Raw genomic sequence first — 18260 nt, forward strand, 5'->3', positions numbered from 1 at the left:
GTTATTCATCTCCCCTAATAATCTTGGAACTTAGCAGAGGGCATATCTACTGCTCAGTAGTTACATTAAAATAAAAAACTATACACAAACCACTTTCTGATGCATTAAATGTTCCAGACATTGCATCCTTGATACTTTGTTACCCTGATATGGGTACTATTATCCCATTGGACAGAAGAGAGCCGAAGACTCAAACACTTATTAATGACAACAGGAAAATGTAAATTGTGTTCCGTCCAAGTTCCACTATAAAAATATCACTGAGTGAAAAACATGTCTCTTCAACCTCTTGGGATATAGAAAGAACAATTTCTCAAAATTTCTTCAAAGTAATGACATCTATAGACATTGGGGAAGGACAAAGGCAAATAGATGAAATAGTTTATATTCTCTAATATCCATCTGTGGTATCCTATAATTTCATAGGAAGTGGTACTGTCAAAGGTGTGGCTTTATTGGACTGGGAATGTTCCTGTTGGAGGAAGGGTGTCACTGTGGGCCTGGGCTTTGAGATTTCCTACTCTCAGGATACTGCCCAGTGTCTCAGTTGGTTTCCGGTTGCCTGTAAGATGTAGGACTCTCGTTTCTCTCAGAGGCGGCCTCAGCGGTGAGCAACGCAGCCACGGCCAAGATTAAGGCTCGGGACCTGCGCGGCAAGAAGAAGGAGGAGCTGCTAAAAAAACTGGACGATTTGAAAGTGGAGCTATCCCAGCTTCGCGTCGCCAAGGTGACAGGCGGCGACGCGTCCAAGCTCTCCAAGATACGAGTTGTCCGCAAATCCATCGCCCGTGTTCTCACCGTCATTAACCAGACTCAAAAGGAAAACCTCAGGAAATTCTACAAGGGCAAGAAGTACAAGCCTCTGGACCTGCCACCCAAGAAAACTAGAGCCATGCGCCGGCGGCTCACCAAACATGAGGAGAAGCTGAAGATAAAGAAGCAGCAGCCGAAGGAGAGGCTGTACCCGCTAGGCAAGTATGCGGTCAAGGCCTAACGGAAGGGCAATAAAGTGCAAGACTGGTTAAAAAAAAAAAAAAAAAGATGTAGGACTCTCAGCTCCAGCACCACGTCTGCCTGCATGCCACCATATTCCGCATTACGATGATAAGGGACTGAACCTCTGAAACTGTAAGCGAGCCACAGCAATGGAGTGTTTTATTTGATAAGAGTTGCCATGGTCACGGTGCCTCCTCACAGCAATGGAAATCCTAACTAACACTATTGCAATCGTCCGCAACTCCTGAAGTCGTCATCATAAAATCCCATGCCTTGTAGCTGAACCAAAGTCTCAGGATCTTAACTAAAAACCATTATTCTTTAGGGAACAAAATCCAATGCACCAATTAACCACGTCCTGCCTGCCCTTTCTGAGTTCTTGCAATGGATTTTTCAACTGATGTTGACACCAATAGAAAAACTAACTGCCTCCATTTATTTGAAAGTGGAACAGAAAACCAGAAGAGAGTGGTCACGTGACTCGGTTGGCGCTGCTTCTGGCCAGCAGTTGGAAGGCTGAAGTCACCAGGGACTTCCAGGGCCTAGCTGTAGGGAAGACAGTCCCACCTGGACGGGAAAGGCTTGTGAAGGCAAGAAGCGGGTGGCGTGCGTGCAAGACTCCCTTAGGCTATGCACCCATGCTACAGTGAACATCAGGAAGCCAGCCCACTGGCTTAAAATGCTCACAGCAAGGGGAGGGGCAAGAAAGACCCACAGGTACTACCAGGTAGAGCTAGGATTGGAGACATTTCAGGAACTTATTTTAAGGTATACAATAAAAGCCGCCAATTGTCATCCTTAATTAGCATCCTTCCCAGCTTCTCTTCAACGTTCTGTACCATTTCCTTAATTGCTAGTTTGAATCCAACCTGAGTAAAATCGGGTATTTAATCCAGCACTCTGTGCTTTTAGCTGTATGGAGGAGGGGGAAGGAGTACTATACTAAATGTCCTCTTAAGATCCTGGCAATCACTTTCATTTTATTGTTACAAACTTGCTCCTGAGGTTTTTCCTACAGAGGCAGACATCCCAAGAGCTCCTTCTCACTCTCCATATAAAAACCTCCTGATCTGGAGAGAAAAATGCATTAGATGTGCAGATACAGCAATGACCCTGATACCTAAATCTAAGTCTGAAGACTGCATTCCTTCTTCTGAATCCCCAAATCACCACGTCACATTTTATGGCACAGAACTCTGTGACTCGGACTGTTTAAAATATTCTCTCAGTTTGGACTAAAAATTTGTTTGTGATTTAACTATTAAGAATTAAACATCAATTGAGGTTTAAACTGCCTTTAAATCATCTTGTTGCGAACAATTTAAAAGTGAAATGTTTTTTATGTTCAATAATTCAAGGAATCTTCCATTTGGATTACACTGAATGCGACTGAATGGCCTTACTCTTCAACCCTCGAGCACCTGCTCTGGTATCTGTGTTTTCATCTAGAGGCAGTCTGCATCCTATGGAAGTAGACGTCTCCAAGTCACTCACTCTTCAACCTCTTATGTATGAAGTTTCTTTTAAAATGTGGTTAAAGAGAGAGGGGACTAGCCAAGGAGAAGAGTGAGCGTAGCCAGCGAACACTGAACTCTACAGTATCACTAAAGGGAAAATCAGGTCCATCTGTGGTCCCAGCTTGGGTCTAAACCAGAGGAAGTTTCCAATTTAAGCATGGTAGACTTTAAAACATCAGCAACCAGTGTGGTCCTTCATGTCCCCACTGCCATCTCCAAGCTGCAGTGCTTCAGCTGGTGGCAACACAGCTTGAAGGATGAACTTTTACACACAAAAACTGAAGTACCGCTTGGAATGGAATCACCTAAGTCAACATTTTAACAGCCCAAACGTTTGATCTATATATACATATTTTTTTAAGCAAACAATTTCAATGGAGCCAGAAATCACCAGCCTGATAAAACCCTGGGCGGGGCTCGAAACACTCCATATCAGCTTGTGGATGAGTGACTTGAATGCAGATAAAATAGGTCCCAGCAATCCGATCATGACATCTTCCTGGCAACTTCTGAAGCCCCATTTCTATCCTCCATTCCTGTAAGCAAAGCTCAGGAGAAGGATAACAAAAAAGGAGTAGGGGAGGAAGAAAAAGCAAAACCTGATGATCCTATGATCTGCAAACTAACACGGGAAGGTAGAAAAGACAAAGAAATGTTCAAAAAGTACTCACAGGTTTTTTTCCTACAGGAAAAACTTGGCTGAATGACTCCACAGACACTAATAGGGCCTTGAAGATGAGGATCCTGCCTAGTTACACAAGCATCAAGCTATAATCAAAATATACTGAGAAAGAAAAGCTGGCGACATGGCTCAGTGGGCAAACGCACTTGCCACTAAAACTCACGCCCTGAATTCAATCCTGGAATCCATATTGGGGAAGGAGAGAATCAAATCAGATAAGCTGCCCTCTGGCCTCCACACGCACGCTGAGGCTAGAGCCCATACACATATACCCCACCCCAACCCCCATCCCCAATCAAGAAATGTAAAAAAGCAAAACTTAAGATGTTTAATGTATTTAAAGATTTTCAACTAGAATTCCAAAAAGAAATGGAAATCTCCAGAAAACTTTATAAAGCCCAGAAATGATCTAAAAAAAATTACAAAGCCAAAATGCTCCTCACAAATTTTTATTAGGATATTGACATAAGGAAGATTATCAGCTAGGTCAGTGGTTCTCAACCTTCCTCATGTTGTGAACCCCAACCATAAAACTAGTTTCATTGCTACTTCATAACTGTAATTTTGTTACTGCTTTGAGTTGTGATGTAAATATCACAGGGGTCACCGGTGATCTTAGGTAACCCCTGAGAAAGGGTCGTTTGATGACAAGGGGTCGCGCCAGAGGCTGAGAACCACTGAGTCCAGTTTCTGTATTCAGAAAGACTACCCTATGTGCTTTAAAGAGGGAACGCTTTCCAAGTATGATCCAGTCAGACATTCTGCCTTAAAACCCGGGCTGTGCATTCACAGTGTGAAGGAGCCGCGTGAAAAGCTCTACCATTGGATTAGCAGAAGAAAAACCACCTGTGTTGGTGGCCTAGGGGTTAACACAGCTGCGCCCGAAAAGAAAAGTTACACTGATGTGAATAGTGGGTCAAACTCACTTCCACCAAACGTCGCCAGTTACTTTGCACGGCACGGTAAATATTGTCAATTCTAAGGGTTGGAAAAACTTTTACAGAAATTCTGACTCACCCCACACCCACACCCAACCCACACATCCCAACACACACACCACCCCAGTTAAAAGCACAGATGTTACAGAATCACATTCAAGGGCTTAAAAGTGCATTTTCATACCACATTAGGAAGTGGAGCAGCTCACTTCTGATATTAATTTTCCTCTTAAATTGAAAAATGATTAGCCTGCTTTTCCATAAAGACATAACTAATGAATGCAATTACAATCTGATTCGCAGAATAGACCAGCAACTGAAGAGAAAATATGGATGTGAATAGAAATAAGAATTTTGATATTTTCTTTCTGTAAATCTATTTTGCTTTCCTTAGCATAGCATCTCATCCATAGAAAAACTGCATGATGTTGCACAGACAGAGTTCTAAGTTACAGAGCGTGGCATTGCAGAACCTGCTGAACCAACCGCAGCATCCAGGAGCAGTACCGTTAGCAGTTAGCACATTACAGCCGGGTCTCTTCTTCCCCAGCTCCATCCTTCCCTGCTTGACATACTCCACTCCTACAGTCACTGCACACAACTCTAACTTATCAGAGTGAAAAAGGTACCATGTTGTTCTAATGGTTGTTTAGATTACCTACTGTTGTCAAAGGCTGCTCTAAGAAACTGTGATGGGCTGGATGGCTTACACAACAGGACTTCATCTTCTTGTGGTGATAAAGGCCTCTTTATATCCTCTCCGAGTATCTGACCGTAGAAGGCCATGGTCAAGGTACTCAGCAACACTAGTGTCCTCTGGTCCTCTCCCCTTGACTGGCAGCTAACTCTTGGTCATCATCACTCGGCCCTTCTTCTGTACACACTCCATATGTGTATACACACTCCAACTCTGTACACACATTTCATACCCATATTCATGCTCCATATCACACACATTCCATCTCTGTACACACGCCCTATCTCTGTACGCGTCCTCTACCTCTATACATACATTCCACTCTGTACACTCCATCTATGTACACACACTCCATCTCTGTGTACACACACTGCATTTCTGTGCACACACTCCATCTCTGTGCACACGCTCCATCTCTGCACACACACTCTATCTCTGTGCACACACTCCATCTCTGCACACACACTCCATCTCTGCACACACACTCTATCTCTGTGCACACACTCCATCTCTGCACACACACTCCATCTCTGTGCACACTCCATCTCTGTGTACACACACTGCATGTCTGTGCACACACTCCATCTCTGTGCACACACTCCATCTCTGCACACACACTCCATCTCTGCACACACACTCTATCTCTGTGCACACGCTCCATCTCTGTGCACACACTCCATCTCTGTACACACACTCTATCTCTGCACACACACTCTATCTCTGTGCACACGCTCCATCTCTGTGCACACTGCATCTCTGCACACACACTCTATCTCTGCACACACACTCTATCTCTGTGCACACGCTCCATCTCTGGGCACACACTCCATCTCTGCACACACACTCCATCTCTGCACACACACTCTATCTCTGTGCACATGCTCCATCTCTGTGCACACTGCATCTCTGCACACACACTCTATCTCTGCACACACACTCTATCTCTGTGCACACACTCCATCTCTGTACACACTCTATCTCTGTGCACACACTCCATCTCTGCACACACGCTCCATATCTGCACACACGCTCCATCTCTGGGCACACACTCCATCTCTGCACATACACTCCATCTCTGCACACACACTCTATCTCTGTGCACACGCTCCATCTCTGGGCACATACTCCATCTCTGCACACACACTCTATCTCTGTGCACACGCTCCATCTCTGTACACACTCTATCTCTGTGCACACACTCCATCTCTGCACACACGCTCCATCTCTGTACACACTGCATCTCTGCACACACACTCCATCTCTGCACACACACTCCATCTCTGCACACACTCTATCTCTGTGCACACACTCCATCTCTGCACACACGCTCTATATCTGCACACACACTCCATCTCTGCATACACGCTCCATCTCTGCACACACACTCTATCTCTGCACACACACTCTATCTCTGTGCACACGCTCCATCTCTGTACACACTGCATCTCTGCACACACACTCTATCTCTGCACACACACTCCATCTCTGTACACACGCTCCATCTCTGTGCACACGCTCCATCTCTGTGCACACGCTGCATCTCTGTACACACACTGTGCACATGCACCATCTCTGTACGTATGCTCTGTATCTCTTTCTCTGTGTTCAATTTCCTCCTCTTATATAAGGACACACAATGACTGGAGGGCATTAATCTTAAATGCCTCATTTTACCTTCATCATTTGCTTAGAGACTCTCTATCCAAATACAGTCCCATTCTGGGTTAAGACTTCTACATAAGGACAGTGTATTGTGGTGAAAAAGGTGAGGTGCAGTGTAGACAACAAAACTGTTCCAAAGAAATATAAAGCAAATGTTACGCTTCTTGTACCCTGAATTTGGGGATTCTCCAGAGCAATGCAAGGAAATATCCTCACCTAGAAGGCTAAAACCCATGTCACTAAACAGAAGACACAAACTTGCAAAAGAAAATAACACTTCCAGAAGAGAAAATGCCAGAAGTTCTAAGGCACCAGCTTCTCTTCTGGGTTTCCAAAATGTCTCCTTAGGAGAGAGAACTCAGCCTGAGTTCTCAGAGTTTATCCTCCACCGCTGCTGGAAAATGAACCATCTGGAGCATGGAAGGGCAGGGTCATTCTCATTTCCTTTGTCCAAAGGGAACCAGGGAGTTCCAGTTACTCGCTGCCAATGTCAGAAGTAGAAGGCGAACAGGGCAACTGTCACCTCCAAGACAGTGCCACTGCTTAAAGTGCATCAGCGGGATTAGTTTAGATTAGCATTTATCTTCTCCAAGACAAAGAATTTATTCAGCTGAACATTTAAGTGTAAAAACTATAATTCTACTGGCAACTAGCCTGCGAGTATAAGAATGCACTAAGCACGTCAATAAAACACATAAGGACATAAAAGCACACCGTGAGGTATCTACGGCCATAGGATTATTGGTAGATTGCAGTGCTTCCTCTTTGCATATTTTTCATATTTCCAATTTTTCAACATAAAGTATAAAATCTTATTTTCAGCTACACAGAGGCCCAGCTAACCATGAAAGTCAGCTGTAAAGAAAGACCTCCCTAGATGAACATAGCAAGGAGAACACAGCCGCAGATCTGAGCAAATGAAGCCATGAGCTTCATCGTGTTAGCCTTCACACCACCCAGTCTGGTCACAGGACATTCTTAACTTTACTGATACAACAGAAACCCAGCAGGTTAGCAGCTCAAAGGCCAATCAATGATTACCCACAAGCCAATGTAATCCCTCTGACATTTTATACATTTGCCTGATTCGGGTCAGACTGTGCAGACACTCTCGTAGGAAGGAAGCCAAGTGCTGCAAAACCTGCTCTCCCTCATGTGTGGCGAGACAAAGAAATAACAAATTAGATGACTCCCCACCCCTCCGCAATTTATAATTACATTTCCATGTTTCCACACAACTGTCTCAACTCAAGGGACAGGGAAATGTCACTTCTAGACAATACGGCCTGTTGTAGTAGATCATCTTCCATTGTCTCTGCCTGAAGACTTAGTGGGCAGGCAGCTGTTTTGAAGGCAGCATGCCCTCAAATCCTGTGTCCCTAAGGAATCATTTCCTAAAGAGATTAATAACAGAGCCACCCAGGAATAGCTCTGAAGCCTGCACGGCTCTTTCAAAGGCAGTCAGTAGCAAATTCTAAAGGGTCCCACTGGGAGCTCGTCTGGTTCCACAAACACTTGCTAGTTGGACAATATCTAGGAAGTCAGCTGCTCCCAAAGTCTAACACATATTCTGAACATACCGCCCAGTACTGTGGACACTGGTCATGTCTGTGCCAGCTAAGGGAAAAGATGGCAAGTGCCCAGGGGCAGGGCCTGATCCAGCAAACCCCAGAGCCAGACAACTGTATTGGACACCCCAAGAAGAAAACGGTCTCTGAAATGGGCATTGTTTTACCCAGCAATGCAGTAGCCAAGCTGGATTAAGTCGAGGGAGCAAGCAAGATACCTTGTGAGTATCTTGTGAGAGAGATTTTGGTAGGGTGGGGATGGGAGAGAGGAAAACCAAAGCTCATGCACCAGCCTCTAGCTGGTGACCCACAGAAGCCTTGCCATGCAGACATTCCTTCCTCCTTATCTCTCCCACCTCCCTCCTCTGCACCACTTCCCTCCAGATGCTCAGAAGGGCATGCTCTGGCCGGCCAGCTAGGGTGTTAACTATGACCACGACCACACAGCATCTACTGACTCCCACCCTTGACTGGATGACAGTCTTCAACTTTTCTCCTGATAACAGCAGACAACCCAAGATTACTCCTATCTCGCAAAAATGAACTTGTTCACTCAACCAATATGGGCAGGGCTGCCCTGACCCTCCAAACACTCTGCTTTTCCTGGTGTGGTATGCACAGACATGTACACGCACGTGCCAAATACAGGGGGTGAGAGTGAGGTTTTTAGTATTTGTGTGAGGGGGGTATGTGTAGTATATGTGTGTATCTGTATGGGTATGTGCACACTGCACGTGCAAGCATGTGTACAGGAATGCACACACATGTGCAGCCAAGAACTCAATGTTAGGTGCCCTCCTTGATCATACTCCACTTTGTTTTTTGAGAGAGGAACTCTCACGGAACCTCAAGCTCACGAATTTGGCGAGGCAGGCTGACCAATGAACTGGCACACTGGCTTCTGCCTCCCCAGTGTTGGCATTATAAGCCGGCAACACTGAACTGTGTGGGTAATGGGGACTCAGATCCTATTGTTTGCACAGCAAACACAATACCACCTCACCTATCTGCTTCTCCTCAATAATAATAATAATTATTATTGTAATTGAAAACTCTGAGCATGAATTTAGGTTAGTGCATGGTGCTTTCTCAAACACCCTTTATCTGCACCACAAACAGAGTCAGAAAATCGTAATACCCTGGGATTTTACGTCTCCTCATTTGCATACTGCAGTCCCTCCTCTTCGGGAGGTGGTTCAGAATCAGTGCCTTCTGAAATGACTCTGCTTCCATGTTTATTAAAAGAAACATGGCAACTATGTTTCCTCTTGTACTTTTAAACTGACATCTTAATGATATTTTACATCTCAGATTTAAATAGTGAAAAAAATCCACCAATATTTTCAGGGAATCAAATAATAATGTTTGCAAATCAAACAGCAACATACTAAGATTTACTGAATTACATCAAAGCACCATGCGGAGTGCTATTTACATCATATATGAAAAAAGAAAATCCAAATCTGAAAAGGTTATGTGTAAAAGAAGTAGCTTCCTGGCTTGCTTACATTCCTTGCACTGCTGCCATCCCCATTTAAACGGAATTTTACCTTCCTATGAAAAACCATTTGAAGGTTTTAGTCACTCTGCTGTCGCAGAACTCCACAGTATGTCCAGTGTGTGCAGAACGTGCTGACAACTGTTCCGTGCATGGAAGCAACACCTGATCTCAGAAAACAAAAACATGTATGCACCTTATGGTCCCAGGACGTTTTAAAATCCATACCCATAAAAACACTAGTGTGACTTGGGTAAGGAAGTAGCACAGTCCGGAAAGGATCTGCCTTGCAACCATGAGGACACGCATTCAATCCTCAGGACGCACACGGTGGGGAGGGGGCTGGGTGCAGTGGCACACAATAGCAATCCCAGTACTGGGGAGGGACGAGGGACGCAGGCGAATCCCTGGGGCTCACTGACTGGCTAAACTCCAACCTTGCCTGTTTGTGAGCTTCAGGTCAATAAATAATGTCCCCAAAACAAACAAACAAAGAAGCTCAGTGGCTCAGAGCACTTGTTCTAGCAGAGGTCCCAGGTCTGATTCCTATCACCCACACAGCAGCTGAAAAGCACCCAGTACCTCCAGTTCCCGGGGATGGGATGCCCTCTTCTGACCTCCTCTCCCACCAGGCCCCGCCCATGGCACATACAAATATACACACATGCGTACACTTGCTCATACACACACCATGTGACTTTTAGCAATTTCTTCTAACCAGAAGGCTTATTAATTAGTTCTTTCTTTGAGCTGATTTTGATTTCTTTCTAGTTTTAGATAATGAATAATCACATAACGTATTAGGAACCAAGTGCCAGTGTGACGTACACACCCATGACTCCAGATGCTGGTGCTGGGGGGATCATGAGTGTAAGGTTAGCCTGGACAACCTAGCAAGATTCTGCTTCAAAGAAAAACAATTTAAAGACTAGAAACGCACCTATTAATGAGATAAATGAAGCGCTTTCTCCATTGAGAATGCGCACTAATAGGGAAATCTCTAAACTGAGCATTCATTGAGTCCTATTTGGGGCCTCCTCTTATCCAATCTAAAAGCTGAGAAAATGTGTTCATACAAACAACTACATGGAAATTAAAGAGGGCTATAATAATTTTCCTCAATGATTTGAATTACTTCTGGGGCACATGCCAAAAAAATCTCAGAGTGATCTATCACCAAAATTATTTTTAATGATCAGCTGACAACTCAATTAGTCCTCTTTCAACTCTGGAAAATAAAGAATTAGATGTCACCTGGGTTGTAAAAGTATTTGTTATCCTGTCATTATGGTCATTAATTTTCATCAACAAAAGAGCCGTGATTTCAATCATTCTTTTGTCTGGAGCCCAGGTGTTCCTCTACCCTGAGGGTCTAAACAGCATTTGAGTAAGACCAGAGATGGGGGAGAGCCTGACCTTTCTCTTGTCGAGAGGAAGGGCCTACTGGGAAAGGATGGCACCGGACAGCCATCGATCTAAAACAGAGCACTGAACACACTCACTGCCCTTCCTACTGCCCCCAGCACATCCCCACCAAACCCTCTCTGAGTCCAGGAAATCTGAAGATTCCAATTTGACCCTGTAATGTTCCCTGTGGTCAAAGCCTGGAGCAAACACAGGCCTGGGAGCTTTTGTCTTCCCGCTTGCAGAAAAGCCCTTCCTCCTGTCTTCCCTCTCATTATCTCTTCACCATTATTGAGAACAATGCAAACATTTTTAATGGTTCAATGTTTTTGGCGTGGAAAATGATACTGAGAAAATCATACAATGCCTTTACTTGGCTTCTTTGGAATCAAAACAGAAAATCCTGTATTTTGCACAAACCTGCCAATTACTTCATTTTAATTACAGCGGTTTTTTTACCCCCCAGAGTCTACTAGCTACCAAATCCCTCTCAGCAACAATATGGGAACTGACTCATTACAGTAAGCTGTCTCCTGAGTACTTAACTTCTCTTTCTACCAAGAGTGTCTGCTCTGAGAACACTGTATTCAGTAACGAAACTGCACGCAAACAAAAACAAGTTTGTCGATGGCGGCCATGCTTGTTTTTGAACAAAATCACAGCACAGATGTTGGGCATCAAGTTGTGAGCAGCCTCCAGAGCTTGGCTGTCTTCCTTCTCTGACCTAAACTGCTTTAGGTTACAGGTACAGTGAGGTAAGGGGATGAGAGAGGGCACACAGTTCTGCTAACCAAGGTCAGTTCTAGGTATCACTGTCCCACATCCAAGCTGCTGGGGCACCCCATCACAGGTAGAACAGACAGCCAGGGAAAGCATGCAATCTGTCTAGCTGTCAGTCAAGACAAAGAACAAGGTGCGTGCCCAGCAGTCAGACAGCCCTGAGCTCAGTCATACCAACCTATGGTAACCCTGCGTCCTCAGGCAGGTCTCTGGAGAGACTGTGCACGATCAGGGTGGTATGGCCACAGACTAAAGAACCTTTCCATATCACAGAGGTTCTTCTGAAATCCAGGGATGGGAAGAAGGGCACCTACCTTGTGAGAGCAGCTGATAATGCACTGGAAGCATTTAGCCTGGGGCCTAGCAAAAAGGTCCACTCATTGACAGGAGCTGTTCCTGCAGTATCTTTACATATTTGTCCATCAATTGCTTTGAAAATCAATTCGTAGATATCAAATTCAATTAAGAAAGATGGACTGTGGTTTTATTTTCACAGAAATTCAAAAGACACGCCTTTATGTAAACAGATTGTTCAAAGACTCACTTTAGCAGCTATACGGAAACTTACTGATGCCGTGACATTGTCCACTGAAAAGAAAGGACACCTGCTCAGAAGTCACGCTGTTCTTTGTTCATGCTACACACACACCAGCCCACAGCTGCTCAGCGCAGCTCTGTCTGTCTGCGTTCAGACCTTAGGACTTCCGTGACCGTTGAATACAGGACCCTGATCAATCTATACACACACTGCACTAAGCACCTAGCATCTAGACACAGGGATCTCAGCTGCTCACTTGTAGTGGCATTTCATTTGTATTTTAATAAATAAAACTTGCCCGCAATTCAGAAAGTAAAACAGCCACACTGACCAGCCTTACAGACCAGTCTGCAACAACACACACCTTTAATCCCAGTAGCCACACTAGTTGCCATAGAAACGGGGTGATACATGCCTTTAATCCCAGAACTAGAGAGGAATATAAAACGGGAGGAGACAGCTCTCAGTCTCGGTCTCATTCTAAGATTCCTGGAGGCAGGATCGCCATTTTTGGACTGAGGTAGAGGTAAAATCCAGTGACTGGCTGCTTTGCTTCTCAGATCTTCAGGTTGAACCCCAGTTTCTCTCTCTGAGCTTTTATGAATCGCCTTTCAGTCACTGACACCAAGAGCACGCTCTCATCGCACAAACTCGAGCGGAAGGCTCCTTCTATTCTCGCTCTCTCCCATCCCAGGGAGAGATGAAATGCAGCTGGATATCCTGCAGCTCACGGGCTCAGAGGACAGTGTGCCTGCTCCCAGCACGAGGAGCAATTAGGCCATGACATTCGTTTTACGCTTTGGAAGCGTGGTTGATGGCATGTCTTCCTTTATGTTTAATTCCTCGTTTCCTTAGTCATTCTAGAATTCAAATGAACGAAAAGTTCTACCAGAAGAGAGTCAGAGTGTGGGTGGGGACCAAGCATGACAGCCCCCTCTTACAGTCCTAGCATGGGGAAGAGGGCAAGTTTGAGGGCACTTCCAGCTATACATGGAATTCAGGAGAGCCTGGGCTGACAGTGAGACCTTACCTCAAAGAAAAGAGAAAGGATTTTGGTAGAGAAGTGGAGAAATAAATATAGTCGGAGCTCGGCTTTGGTCCGTTGCTGGCCTAACATGCACGGAGCCCTGGTTTTGATACCGAGTTCTACACACGAGAAACGAGGCAGAAGGGACTCACCAGACATAGCACATCTTCCAGGAAGACTGGCACAGCAGATTCAGTTTGTAAAATGCTCTATCACCTTCAAAGACCTGCCCTTTACCACACAGCCGGGAACAGACAAAACACCCAGGAAGGGACTGCAAGGCAGAGCTGTCACAAATCAACTGTTTCCTCACATCTTACATAGCAGACACACACTTAGATCCAGTCCGACAAAGAAGCCACCTACCAGGGTGGCAGGACATTAGGTGGCTTCTGGAAGCAGCTAGTCCTATGGACTGGCTGATATCTATCTACTCTCTGTAAAAGGTGATTCAAGAAAAACACATTCTTCCCTGGCCTCAGCCACCTCAATTGGCTGCATCCCAAGCTTTCCCACCCTACTCAGAATCACAGAAGAGCTTCATCAATCCCTGCGCTTGAAGGAGGCTGACAAACCGTATCTTGTAAAGACCGCAGTGGACTAAACAAGCCACAAGGAAACCGAACACAATCTCCTGCAAAAGAGCTTTGAGAGATGCAGCAGCTTCAGACACGAAATCCCGCCAAGACAATGAACTACAACGCAGTGGATAAAACATGCCTGACTGTAGCAAGCTCCTCACAAGTAGTTCTAAACAGGCTTTGGCAACTAGGATGTGTATTTAAAATGCTTATCTGTTTACTAAAATGGAAGAAGTATTTCTAAGAGAACCTCATAAACATTGCTACCAAGTCAGAGTGTGAATATACTATTATTAATTGTTGGAGAGTACCATGAGGCACCCAGCACAAGGTTTCTTAAGATATGCGAACACAAACACACCAAACCAAACATGCCTGGCACTCAAAGAGCCTCTTCAAGAAGAACAGGGCCACTTCAAACCGAAGTTGTTCTAGAACCACCGCGCCATTTTTGACACACAAAATCACCACCCAAAATATTTTCTTCTTCTCCTGCAGACACCCACCTTCACTAGAAATACGGAAATAAAAGTGGGAGTTCTGTCACGATTGAGGGGATGATAGCTTCACTCAAAATCTCTCAAAACCAAGCATTCGCCCATGAAACGGGCGTCTCACAGGTGTGATGAGATCTCCTATCACTTTAGCATGAACCCTCTTCAGATTAGAGCCTGATGCATCACGTGACTGCTGCCATGTTGTTCGTGAACTGATGGGTTGCCAAGACAGTTTCTAAAGGAGGTGGACAGGGGAGGGAGTGTTCACAACATGGGTTTCCTGACTTGCAGGAGTTCCAAAAGTCTGAATGAGAACCGGAAAATGAAATTCCAATGGAAAAACTCAACCATGAGAGCTCCAAAGCAACCACAGAGCAGATGTCAGTGTATGTACTGACAATAGCTTATTCTTGAGAAGACTCACCCAGGAAAGAGAAATGGGGCCTGCTGTGCACAAGGTTAGGTAGCTTCAGACCCCTGAACAAGGAAGAAGACAGTAACCCAGAGTTAAAACTGCTCCACGCTTCAAAACCCCTCAGGGAACCCTGCATTCCCAAAGCATGTTACAAATTCAGGCACAAGAGACCCCAGGAAAGCAGAGGCACAGCACCCCTCAGACACCCCAAAAATAACCAAACACCTTCCTCCTTCTGGAAGTCACCTTCTAACCCACAGGCTCACACACACTAAAATGCTGCTCTTCCCAGCAGGAAAGTGTGTATGAGCTGATCCCATGGTGTCAAAGCATCCCATGAGGGGATCCAGTCTTTCCTTAGGAACTCATCTCAGAGTCAAACAGAGACCCACATGTGATTCTCCATGGAATACTGTCAGTCCCACGATGGCAGCATGCACTTCCTGTCTGTATGCATGAGACATTGCACACATGAGTCCCAGTGTCAGCTTCCCCCTCTTCATTGGCTGGGGTTCCCACAGTTCCACCTAGAACTTCAGGACCAAGCACTGCCCTCTCAACTTAGCAGGGAAGGTTGGTGAAGGGGACTGATTGCTGTGTTAAAGGATTCAAAGTGTCTGCCTAATTCATGACTTCTTACTCCCTAAGACACATCCTCAAGGTGATGACGCCATGGTCATTTCCTTAAGTTAATAAAAATGGCTCAAAATTTATAAAAGAAAGGCATGTTTACCTAGTTTACAAAAAGAAAAGAAAGTTGGCATAATGGTCTCCATTTGACTTTTGCTTTTAAGTAGAGAAATTTGATGAGCTAAAAGGTTACTAATTTTAAATGTTGATCTTACTCATTTAGTATACTGGCATCACTTAACAAACTAACAAAATATTGGGAAAAATATCTAAGGTTGACACAAGTTAGGGAAAAAAAAGCACACTGCTGGAGTATAAAATGTTACAACCTGTTGGAAAGAATAACATGCAATGAGTTACAAAATTTTTAAGGAAACATTTCATTTGACCCTCAAATTTCCACCTTCAAGACCATTGTCCTCACAGATTCAGTCCTGTGTAATTATAATATAGATGCAGATGTCTCTGAGGAAGCCTTGCTTAGAACACCATGACTCCGGAAAGCAGAGGGGAAGTGCTTACATTATGAGAAATGCCTACTGCAGAGTAGTACGGAGCTACTAACGAGAAAGGGAAATAGGAAGCAGGACCACGGGGTTGAAATAAAAGAGCAGATGTACTAGCAGCCGCACAGGGAATACAGAAAACACCTTTACTTGTATATGTACAATTTCCTGAGCGTTCTGTCCACAGAAGAACACGAGGAGCACAGAGGGCTGCCTCCTGTACGAGAATTTGAGACACCGAGCCAGGACCCACGCGGCACTCTTTTTTAAACTGGATGCTGTCAAATTCAGCATCTCTAAGCGTACACTCTGGAACCATGCCATCTGTCTCCAAGCACCAATCTCCTTGCCCACGATGTTCTGCATCTCGGCTTCCTGAACTGAAAAATGGTATCAACGCTGCTATTCTAGAGAGCTGTTACGATCCATATAAACGATTTGGATCGGTGCCCAGCACACAGTAATCCTCAAGTTGAAGCACTATGGTGATTACTGTTTTATATACAGTTTTTCAAGTAAATCAATTATTACTATTTAAGACAAAGGCATATTTATAATGGATCTGTACAGAAGGATCCCCCGTGACACACTGTCTTAAATAAACAAGTAACAGAATATGAGGAAAAGATCTCACATTCAAACACTCTAATAGATTAGAAAAGACTCCATCCCAAAGCATTAGCAAGGATCATTCACTGACTACAAAATCTAAAAGTTTTGTAAATCACGACCCATTCTTAGAAGGCGGTAAAGGGGTACTGCAGCTACATTCTCCTATACTATCTGAACTAAACTCCGTAGTGGAAAGACAAAATTCTGAATTCACAGAGACCGGTGAATCATTTCACTACAGAAACCAGTAAAGTCCTAAATGATTCCCCTTGCACCCACTGGGGGCACTAACTGAAATATCAGCTCTACAAACCATCAATTCCCAGATCGGGGGTCATAGCTCAGCTGGTAGAGCACTTGCCTACTGTGTAGGAAATCCTGGGCTCTTCTCCCAGCATTGCATAAGCCTGGTGTGGTGGCAAACACCTATGACCCCAGCACTTGAGGGCAGAGGCAGGAAGAACACAAGCAGAGGTGACCCTCACGTACACAGCAAGTTAAAGGCCATCCTGTGCCACATAAGACCTGGTTTCAAAAGAGGAGAGAGCTAAAGAGATGGCTCAGAAGTCAAGAGTGCATACTACTCTTACAGAGGATCCAGATTCCATTCACATCATCCATATGGTGGCAAACAGCCACCTGTGACTCCATTTACAAGGAATAAGAAGCCTCTGGCCTCATGTGCATATACGCAGCCACACATACACACACACACACAAACACACACACATACACACACAATTTTCCAGTAAAATTGATCTTAAAAGGGGAAAAGAAAAAAACAAAACCACATTCAAAGACTATGCTAGGTGTGTGGGCATTTGTTCAGTATCAGGACACAGCATAAAAGACCTAGAACCCTTAAGCAATATATCGGGAACACAATGGTGCATTCTGGCGTCGTGTAACAGGGTGGTCACAGGACTATATAATGTCCCTGTTCAAATAAGCAAAAGGAGCTGTGTGGGCCCTATCACAGCTGGCTGGACCCAGTGGCGCTCTGGCTGGCTTCCAGCTGCCTTGCTCCCTTCATGCAGTACACAAACCACATCACTGTCCACGAGGCCCAGCTAACAACCCCCTACACTAGATCTCAGTCACAAACACACAGGCTTCTCACACTATCACAATCTTACCGATCAGAATGCAGCCTCTCTGTGGAAGGCAGATCGCCTAAGAAAGGAAGGGGCCAGACCAGGCCCATGCAGTCTTTCCAGCTCACTAGCTGATTAACAATAAAGAGAAAAAGAGAGGGAAATGAGAGAAGGGGGCAGCACCTGAATGTTTCTTTCATGGAGCGTCCTCCACTTGGGAAGTAGTACTAGTGCTTAAGAAAGAGGCTATCGACAGAAGGAAGCCATTACCTAGAATTTTATAAAGCATGGTATCAACAAAACATGCAAACCGGAAAGTGCAAAAGAGATTCACAGACATACACGGGAGAGCACCTGAACATCTACTGACATCCTAAGGGACATGTGACCTTGGATTTCCTGCCTTGTTGGAAACGCTTGCTGCTTTGTCACATGATGGAAACTGTGTCATAGGCTTGTGGGATGCGGGTCGGCTCTGCCTGGAGAAGGCGAAGAAGCGTCCCTAGTCATGTGCAATAAATGGCAGAAATGCTACTGAGTGATTGTAGGTTGACGCTTTTCCGAATACTGCATGTGTGTGTGTCTGCCTGTGCGTGTGTGTGTGAATGTGTGCACACA

General features: G+C 44.9%; 2 protein-coding genes across 4 annotated transcripts in view; one reads left to right on the forward strand and one right to left on the reverse strand.

Moving 5' to 3' along the window:
• Positions 1-994, forward strand: part of LOC121452457 (60S ribosomal protein L35-like) — a 12058-nt gene extending 11064 nt beyond the window's left edge. The window contains exon 2 of the mRNA XM_041658632.1: positions 594-994. Within this exon, the coding sequence (XP_041514566.1) occupies positions 594-994 (401 nt within the window). The remainder of the gene's footprint in view (positions 1-593) is intronic.
• Dock4 (dedicator of cytokinesis 4) overlaps positions 1-18260 on the reverse strand; it is a 389986-nt gene that overhangs the window by 351913 nt on the left and 19813 nt on the right. The window lies entirely within an intron of this gene.

The sequence above is a fragment of the Microtus oregoni genome, unplaced genomic scaffold, assembly GCF_018167655.1.
Source record: "Microtus oregoni isolate MIOR12 unplaced genomic scaffold, Mior012 000009F_ref0000495, whole genome shotgun sequence".
Lineage (NCBI taxonomy): Eukaryota > Metazoa > Chordata > Mammalia > Rodentia > Cricetidae > Microtus > Microtus oregoni.